General features: G+C 47.8%; 1 protein-coding gene across 2 annotated transcripts in view; it reads right to left on the bottom strand.

Moving 5' to 3' along the window:
* The window catches only part of macrod2 (mono-ADP ribosylhydrolase 2), a 746,875-nt gene that overhangs the window by 139,102 nt on the left and 597,773 nt on the right, over positions 1 to 10,000 (bottom strand). For both annotated transcript variants that reach the window (XM_063191009.1, XM_063191010.1), the window contains exon 8: positions 6,633 to 6,706. In XM_063191009.1, the coding sequence (XP_063047079.1) occupies positions 6,633 to 6,706 (74 nt within the window). The remainder of the gene's footprint in view (positions 1 to 6,632; positions 6,707 to 10,000) is intronic.

Genomic DNA, 10,000 nt, shown 5'->3' with positions numbered 1-10,000 from the left:
TTTCCATGGCCCCGTCGCCGCGCACACAGGGCCGGATTATCCATAAGGGCCAGCGGCACAGGGCCCAGGGGCACCAAGCATTTTTGACAAGTGAGGGGGGCACCACAAGACACAAACTTAAAGGGGTATGCCACTATTTTGGGGCTTAATACAGCTAAAATCGTTGGCTGGGGTTTATAAAGGTGGTAAAGTGTCTTATTTTTCATGTTAAGCGTTGTCAAAACAAATTTTGTTGAAAAAGGGGGAACCATTTGATTGTTGTTTGTTAATTCATATTAATATCTGATTGCCTCATGATTGTAATACGTAAGGAAGTCCCAGGGTGTGCTGTGTATTTGTGTGAGGGTGTGGGTTATTGTTATCTTCTACTTAAAAACAATTTTGAATGTACATAAATGTGTGATACTTTGAAATGCTTTTCACAATAAAAAAGATTTAAAATAAAAAGGGGGAACCATGAGGTTCAGTGGCCGGGGGCACCACATTGGCTTAATACGGTCCTGCATGCACAATGTCTGGATCTGGACTTGTCTGTGGTCCGCCGCCTTGCATGGGGTCTGGGCTTGTCTTGCGGCCGGTCGCCCTTGCATGCGGTCCGGGTCTGGGCTGGGCTGGGCTGGGCTGGGCTGGGCTGGGCTGGGCTGGGCTGGGCTGGTCGGGCGAGCACAGTGAGAGGGGTGATGGGGGTGCTTCCAGCCGACAGTGGAGGATTCCATTAGGGTGCACTGGTGGTGTGTGTGTGTGTGTGTGTGTGTGTGTGTGTGTGTGTGCGTGCGTGCGTGCGTGTGTATGCGTGTAAAACATGCAATTGTGTCTGTGTATGTCTGTGTGTGCATGCATGTGTGTACATGCGTATTTGTACAGTATACAGTATCGCATGTGTGTGTGTGTGTACAGCATAACAGATGAACTGAATCAGACTACAGTAGATTTGCGATTCAGCCTGACGGTGCATGGAGCTTTATATGGTTGGGGTTACGTGTCTGGGTAATGGGTGAGAGACAGCAGGAGAAAAACTGCACTCTGTATGTATGTGTGTGGTGTTTGATGGTAGTAGTAGGGCAGGTATCACCGAGGGAGCACATGTTCGTATGGAGGGCGGCTGCAGATAGGCGTGTGTGTGTGTGTGTGTGTGTGTGTGTGTGTGTGTGTGTGTGTGTGTGTGTGTGTGTGTGTGTGTGTGTGTGTGTGTGTGTGTGTGTGTGTGTGTGTGTGCGCGTGTGTGTGAGCGCGTGCGTGTGTGTGTGTGAGCGCGCGCGTGTGTGTGTGTGTGTGTGGTGTCGGTCAGGTCATTGTGGTGAGGGAAAGAGGGACGGCTGGTCTTGTGTGTGCATGAGTGTGTGTGTGTGTGTGTGTGTGTGTGTGTGTGTGTGTGTGTGTGTGTGTGTGTGTGTGTGATCAGCTGCCAGCTCGCTGCATGGGGCAATTCATCACTGTGGCACTCGCACTGTGGCGTAATGGAGCAGTAACATGTCCGCCACACGGCACCGCACGGCAGAGGCTGCTATCGCCTCCCATGATTTGTGTGTGTGTGTGCGTACGTATGTGTGTGTGCGTACGTGTGTGTGTGTGTGTGTGTGTGTGTGTGTGTGTGTGTGTGTGTGTGTGTGTGTGTGTGTGTGTGTGTGTGTGTGTGTCTGTGTCTGTGTGTGTGTCTGTGTGTGTGTCTGTGTCTGTGTGTGATGATTGTGAATGTTAGTGTGTGTGCCGATTGTGTGTATGTGTGTGTGTGTGTGTGTCTGTGTGTGTGCGTGCGTCTGTGTGTGGTGATTGTGAATGTTAGTGTGTGTGTCCCGATTGTGTGCATGTGTGCCGATTGTGTGCATGTGTGTGCGTGTGCATGTGTGTGTGTGTTTGACTGCTATGTCTTTGTGTCAACACGGCGTGCACAAGTGTTACAGCTTTTACATTTCGATTAAATTACATTTTGTTCTACATGACGTTTACCATCCCTCCAGGTGGTCCCCCTTCATTGATTCTTACCTACAGGAGAGCAGCAGCAACAGCAACATTCTCTCACACGAAAGAACAGCATAAGAGAGAAGGGGCTCTATTTTGTACATTTCTTATAAAAAAAGAGAATATTTCTCATTGCAATGAAAATGAAGTTAACATTTCTGAAGCATAAGAAAGTGAAAGAACATAACATAACATAAGACAACAAATCACCTTGCCACTGCCACATTTTTCAGCTGTTCATTTTTCCTTTCCACTTTTTTTGAAGTTCATTTCTCATGATAGATTAGGTGATTCTTCCCCCTCCTGTTCTCAAAAACGTGGTAAATATTTCTGGCTCGGGGCAGGGGGGGTCATCTGACCTCGTGTGTGTCCCGCGTGCCGCGGTGCCCGTGGGTCGGCCGTGTTCCGCCACGGGGGAGGTCGCGACCCCGTAACCCCTCGGCACGCCGCTGCGGGTTCAGATCCCGACGCACTGGGAGGGGCCACGGTCATCTCCCCATGCAAAACACACGCACGCACACACACACACACACACACACACACACACACACACACACACACAGACACACACACACACAGACACACAAGCACGCACGCACGCACGCACGCCTCGCTTTCTGAAGGTTAACAGTCACTCATCAATCACAATCACAGAACGCTGGTCAGCCACGCACCCCCGAACGCGGCGCAGGCCCTTAAGTGATATATGACTTGTATAAATGTAGGCATTTTAAAGAGAGGGGGCCAAAGCTTACGCTTTCATTTACAAGGCAGCCAAGAGACCTGTAGTGGTGGTGGTGATGGTGCAGCACTATAGGGGGGTGCAAATAGGGCATATGCCCCTGGGCCCAGGGCCCTTCTGTATTGGTGGTTGAGGCCCTATATTGTGACCATGGTAGGCCATATGGGGGGTGCGATCAGTGTTTTGCCCTGGGGCCCTGTGTGCAATTGTTCCGCCACTGCACAGCACCTAGTGAGCTTTTAAGTCATCTTGTGAGGCTCAGCCGTTTATATGGAGGCTTATGGAGGTCTTGTAACGTTTAAAGAACGTAAATATTCGCTTTATGATTAGAGCGCGTTATCATTCCTTGTGAAGCGATAGCAAGGAGGAAGGAGGGGAGTGGGGAATGGGGGTGTCCTATACTCAGAACATGTGCTGGAGGTCTGCAGACAATAATATTGCTATGCTGATAAAAGTCAGTCAGCGCTGGAGCATGTGGATTTGATTGTGAGCGATAAAGGGGTCAAAAATGTCTATGTGTGAGTGTGTGCGCGCGTGTGTGTGTGTGTGTGTGTGTGTGTGTGTGTGTGTGTGTGTGTGTGTGTGTGTGTGTGTGTGTGTGTGTGTGTGTGTGTACATGTGCATCTCTTTTTGTGCACGAGTATATGCAGAGGCATGTCTGTGTGTACAGTATATGTGTACTGTCTTCATGCTTGTGTGTGTATGTGTGCATGCTTGTGTGTGTCTGTGTCTGTGTGTGTGTGTGTGTGTGTGTGTGTGTGTGTGTGTGTGTGTGTGTGTGTGTATGTTTGCGTTTGCTGACTCCATAAAAATCCATATCTGTAAACCCTTTAACAGCGTCCATACCTACAACAGGGATGTATCCGAGGCCAGAGGGCCTCCTCCAAAGCCACGGGGGAGACAACATACATCTCACGAGGCCCAAACAACTCATCCGCCCAACGGTGAGCCTCAAAGGGGAAAGTATAGTGATTTTTTTTCTCTCCATAAACATACAAGGTAAGGTTACTCCTGACTCCTGACTCCCAACACATCCACACACCTAGACAAGCGGGGGCCAAAGGGGCCAGACAGGAGCAGACTCTCGGGGGCCTCGACTGACTGGCCCTTGGGCTCCCCTGCCAGGCTCTCATGCATTCCTATAAGGCCTGTCAGCGGGGATGCTATCATGCTATCATGCTGCTGCTGCTTCTGCTGAGAGTGTGTGTGTGTGTGTGTGTGTGTGTGTGTGTGTGTGTGTGTGTGTGTGTGTGTGTGTGTGTGTGTGTGTGTGTGTGTGTGTGTGTGTGTGTGTGTGTGTGTGTGTGTGTGTGTGTGTGTGTGTGTGTGTGTGTGTGTGTGTGTGTGTGTGTAGTGCGAGGGAGTGAAAGAGAGAGAGAGAAAGTGTGTGGGTGTGTCTGTATGTGTGCATACGTGTGTGTTTGTACACGTGTGTTTGTGTGTGTGTGCGTGCGTGCAAAGTGTTTTGAACTTTTTAAATGTATCTCTTGGGTTGGGGGTGGGAATCTGCCAAAATACTACACTGAGCCAAAGAAAGGCCTGGGAAACATTCACACACACGCAGAGAAGAACGGCATCCTTCAAGCACCATTTAGTCATTTACAAACCCATCAAGACTTTGAGATGAATATTATTTTCCATCTTGAGATTCTTCGTTATTGGCAGAGTAAATAAAGGCTAAGACTTGCATTATGACAGCTCTCAGAAGCACTTGAAATGCCAAACCTAATCCCTCTATTCGACGTATATTTTATATTTCGAAAGTCACAATGTCATTCCTGCATAATGACAGTCATATTTTTTAATGATGACAACAATAGCATAAAGCAGATTCTTTATTCGCTTGGCATAGTCTCTGAGTCGCCTAATTTTGGCAATACATCTGCGGCTAGGCTTTGTTTATATGCTTTCATGATTTGTTGCAGAGAGCGGGTGCCTCATTCTTTTTTCTCCCCCCCCCAACCCCCCCTCCTATTCTCTCTTCTTTTTCCAGAGGATATTTTTTCCCCAGCAATAGATATGTGCTTAGACAAAAGGATATATCAAACTTGTCTACGTGCAACAACAAAGCTTCCGCTGTCAACAGAAAAGCCCTCCAAGGCACTGTCTGCCTTTGATGAATGTTCCGAGGGAGACCCCACTCTAAGCACAGCTCCCGCAACGAAGGAAAAAAAATAATTTAAAAACCCCAAATTACATCTCATTTTCTTCTCGCTGAGGAAAAACCCAGATCCCCGTTACTCACCTGCAGCCGATCTACAGTCTAAATTTCTCCACGAGATGAGGTTCACACAAAACACAGCACAGCTTATGCATAGACTCTTATTGCACATCCTCCCGACGAGACACACACACGGGGCCCTAGTTTGTATGTGTTCAATGCCTACACATCAGCGGCAAACAAAGCAAACAAAAACACCCATTGTTCGTAGATAATGAGGACGTGATTAAATCCATTCCATAGCCGTCCCCCTAGCCATGCTCTCCCTGGTTTCCATCGTTAAGGACAGGTAGCTTTGCCAGCGGCCTGCATACCTCCAAGCTTTGTTTCAGAATCCTAAATCCCCTCACTTGGAGGAGATGCAGAAAGCCATTGCGCTTCCCCCTTGCTGATACAACCAGTAATTAATCTGCCCGTTCCCCTGCTTCATTTACAGCCTCAACCCTCCCCCCCCCTCCCTTCAGGCGCTGATGTGCTTTCGCTTTCAAGTAACGATCACAAACAAATTAAACTGTCCTAGGCACGAGCACTGAAGGGCATTTGATAAGGAAAGGGGAAATCAAATTTAATGTTATCCTTTCTCGGGATGCCTGCAGCGCTTGTCTCGACGCAACTTGTTCCTAATATCATTGTCACGTGTGGCAGCATGGCTAACTTTAGTTAATTTTATCAGTGCACATATCCGACAGGCAGCCTGTGTCACTACTTAGAAACACTGCTCAAAAGGAGTGCATGATGGCGTGCAGTGCACCTGCATTATGCTAAGCAAGCTGGATGTTGGTGGGAGAGTGCGCAGGCCACTGGCTCACTGACATTTGATAAAAGCACAGCAATGTTCCCGACTGTCCATTCATCTTGAGGACCGGCTAATTTCGCCGTTGTAAACAACGCCTCGTTTCTGTTCACCATGTAGCCAAGGTCCTTGTTGCCTTCCTTGAATTAGCGAGATGGCGAGGAAAAACCATTTAACGTACAGATTTAATTACCAAGTCGGCCTGTAAACACGGCCTGGCATTTTGCACGCTTGGTTGTTTGAGAAAGGCATCATAATCACTTATTCCATTTAGAAATTAGCCACATCTTATTTAATCCGATGTGTGTGTGTGTATTTTCCCCTCCACTGGCGGCTCTGAAGTGCTTTCCAAACACGGCACCAATTTTGGAGTCAACAGACCATTTAAGAACTGATTCACGTCAGATTGCAATCTAATTGACCAAGCATGGAGGACACAGATCCAGTGAGTGATTAGCTTAGGCATGAGTACATTTTGGCTCGTCTTGATGTCTTTTTTTTTCTTGTGGTCAAAAAGCCTGCCATCTTGCCTCTGGATTTCCAGCCCTGAAGACAGACAATGAGTGACTAAAATGATGAGTTCCTCCTTTGGGGAGAAACCACAGAGTGGGTCTCATGCAGTGTGCGCGCGCGTGTGTGTGTTTGTGTGCGTGTGTATGTGCGTGTGTGTGTGTGTGCGTGCGTGCGTACACGTGTGTGTTTGGATGGGGCAGCATTGTCTACGGACCATGTGTTCCATATCAAGAGCGGAACATTCTGGAAGGGATGTTTATAGAGTGGCTGCTGGTGGATTTGTACATCCCTTTGTCACACTGACATTACTGTAGAAGAGACCCAAGGGTACAGTACACAACATTGATCGTTTTTTTCTCTCTCTGGGAGAACTTGAAAAAAAGAACATCATCATCATTACTGACCTCATCTCTGTTCCTCCTGACCCAGGACTTGACGGTTCTCAAGGCTATCTCCGCAGCCGGCTCGTTGGGAAAGCCTTCAAAGAGAGAGAAGATAGGACACGGGTGAATGCAAACATCAAAACATCATCAAATGGTCCAGAGATGGGGTAACCGGGTTTAGAAAGTACATTTGCTCTGCGTCTCAAATCATGCCCTTGTGTCAGTGCACTGACGTTTAGTGCACAGTGCACACAGTGCACTGAGGTCGTTTGTGCGTAGTGCTGAGGGACGGAAAGTTTGAACTTTCAGTGCACTGAATTTTCAGGTGAGCACCCTACACACTGTAACATAGTGCCTGAATTGAGCCATTTGAGACACAGAAATAAAATATTGTTTTTGCCATACAATATAATACATTCCTTCTGCTTGTTCCTATAGTACCACAGGTGATTTTCCTTATTAGCTCATCCTCCTGAGGATATGTGCCATAATTTAGGCTGGCTTCGGGAATTAAATATAAGAAATGCTAGGCAGCACCTTAGGGGCTAACGATCTCATCCAGATGGATACAGTTATGTCCTCCTTTGAATTTTACGACAGCAAAACTCACTCATCCACTCACCGTCAGTGTGCGGTTGTCAGTTTAAAGTGTATGATCTGAGGAAGATGCTAGAAAAAAACATCAATATTTAACTAGATCAAGAGAGGGTATTTCAGTCCAGCGTCTAACTGCGCGATGCAATATTGAGTAGGTCTCTGTTTAGAAATTTACACACACATTTAGTCAGCACAACATCATCGTTTACATCGTTCAGCACGCTCAACTACCTGACGATGTCTTCCCGTTCCCGTTGGCACAACAATGGGAAGGTGTTGACATATCGACAAGGGATGGATAAGGGATGGTATCGCTAACTGCAATATAAATTACTGCAGAGGTGCCTTGATGGGAGCACTACCTTCAGCTTAGCATAACCCATCGATCATGGCATGGGGTTGGGAGAGGAAGGGGGAAAAATGGGGATGGAGAGGAGAATTAATTTTTAATAAAGCTTGAGAGCTCTCGCCTGGATCCTCATTCCAGGATCATCTGCTGTCAAGCAGAGCGGGCAACAGCACAGCACTGGGCCCCATCACAACGCACGCACGCACGCGCACACGCATGCACGCACGCACGCACGCGCACACGCATGCACGCACGCACGCACGCACACCAATATTCACACGCAAACGCACATGCACGCACGCACTGGCCCCCATCACCACACACACACACATGCACGCACACGCACACACACAACAGGGGGGATGTGTAGAAAGAGATGATGGGAGAGGGCAGGAGACAGGAAAGATGACAGAGAAAGAAGGAGAGAGAGAGAGAGAGAGAGAGAGAGAGAGAGAGAGAGAGAGAAAGAGCGTGCGAGAGAGAGAGAGAGAGAGAGAGAGAGAAAAAGAGAAAGAGCGAGAGAGAGAGAGGAGAGGGTGAGGATGATGACACAGGGAGAGAAAGATGAAGAGGGAGAGGGGAAGAAATGAACGCAGTGAAAGACAGTGTGAGAGGCAGGAGAGACGGAGGTGGGCGAGAGGGAGATGGAGAGATGGAGGTGGAGGCAGAAGAGAGGGAGCGAGTTTAAAGCTCCCCTTTCTTTTTCCTCTCGGTCTTGTCGAGCCCTTTCATCAGGCTCCTGCTGCTGTCTTTCAACACCAAACAATTTGAAGAATCTTGAGTAAAGGAGCCTCAAGTCACACAACAGACAGACACTCTTTTTTCCCTTCCATTGCCCCCCTCTCTTCCTCTCTCTCTCTCTCTCTCTGTCTCTCCTCTTTCCCTTTCTACTTTCACTTTCCCCCAGCCCTCTCCACCACCTCTTGCTGTGCCTATTCCCATCCTCACGCACACCAGGCAGCAACTCTGCCGAGGAGAATGAACGGGGCCCAGTACGGAGTGAACTGTGGAGGAGGAGAGCGCCCGCCACACTGGCCCTCTCTCCCTTTATTATTCGTTTTTTTACCTCACATTCAAAAGACGAAAATACCCAGGCAAATAGAGGAGAGCTCACTGTAGTGCGTTCAGGGCCAGGGCCGGATTAACATGGCCCAGGGTCCCTTGGCTATAGGTTGCTGTGGGGGGGCCACCACCCCCAGGACGCAAATTTTGCAATAAAATCTGATAGTGTCATAACTAAGAGCACGGACTTAAGGATAAGATGTCTGTCGACTGTGGAGAGGAGTATTAACAGGATTTAGAACTTTACACGACAGATGCATTTTTCAATCTTGTCTCGCATCTTCACAATTGTCACAATAGAGTTCTTCAGTAACGCGGAAGCATGTAGTAGATTGTAGTCTTTCATGTTAGCATTTAAGGACTTCCTGGTTCGTATCGGCTTCCGGCCTCCATTGGGAAAGAATAGGGGTAAATTTCAAATAAGCTCCGAGTGCAAGCACGCGCTTAGCGAACCCCCGCAAACTGTCGAGGGTGTTAAAAATAGGCTGTAGGTATGACATGGTTGATCATTTTGTGTCAAACTTCGACATAAATACGATGTTGCGTCCATATGCTAAACCCGGAAGCTTTTGGCGACTACAGAAGCGGCGCCTGTATCTAACGGCATGTACGTGCGGAGGGTTGTACCCATGGCAACCAAAGGAAAGTATGTAGTTCGGAAGTTTTAATGATCAGAAAGGGGTTAGCAATATTGAATTATAATCGTCATGATTTAACATGTGAATACACCAACATGATGATACGATCCGTTCCAATAATGAGAAAGGGATGCGGGGACACGCTAATGTTCGTTGTTGCCGTGCAACTTATATTTTTGCCAAACCTGAATCTCTATGGCGTTTTGCAATGTAAAAAATCGCCATCGAACCGGAAGTCCAAACGCTGCATACAAGTTGACGTCAACGCTGAAGAGCTCTATTGTGCAATTTTTCACTTTTGGCCAATGGCAGTCCCCCAGACTGCAGCCATATCTAGCCTGTGCGTTAACCGGCCCCGAGTGTGTTCCATCTATGAACTAGAAAACTCTCTCGCAAATCGTGTTGGCTCAATAAACTCAGCGGGAAGCCTTGAAAATAATTTTCTCCCTCCCCTTATATAATATACTACTAGGCTGTCCACTGGATATCTAGATGGCTAGTGTGTGTATACCGACAGCTGAGGCTAAATAGGACCTCGACTCAAGTGTCCGCACACATACAAAACACAATATAAAAATGCAACATAAATATGTGCTTTTCAGCCAATGAGAAAGCAGGCATGCATGTTTTTATTGGTGGACCATTAAGCTGCTTACAGAGCAGTGCTAGTGTCCGCGGAGGCTGCTGGCAGGCAGGCACAAAGCACACAAAGCATACACAGATTAATACACCCTCAAGTCACC

This window comes from Engraulis encrasicolus, chromosome 24 (assembly GCF_034702125.1).
Source record: "Engraulis encrasicolus isolate BLACKSEA-1 chromosome 24, IST_EnEncr_1.0, whole genome shotgun sequence".
NCBI lineage: Eukaryota > Metazoa > Chordata > Actinopteri > Clupeiformes > Engraulidae > Engraulis > Engraulis encrasicolus.
This window is presented reverse-complemented; position numbering and strand designations above follow the sequence as displayed.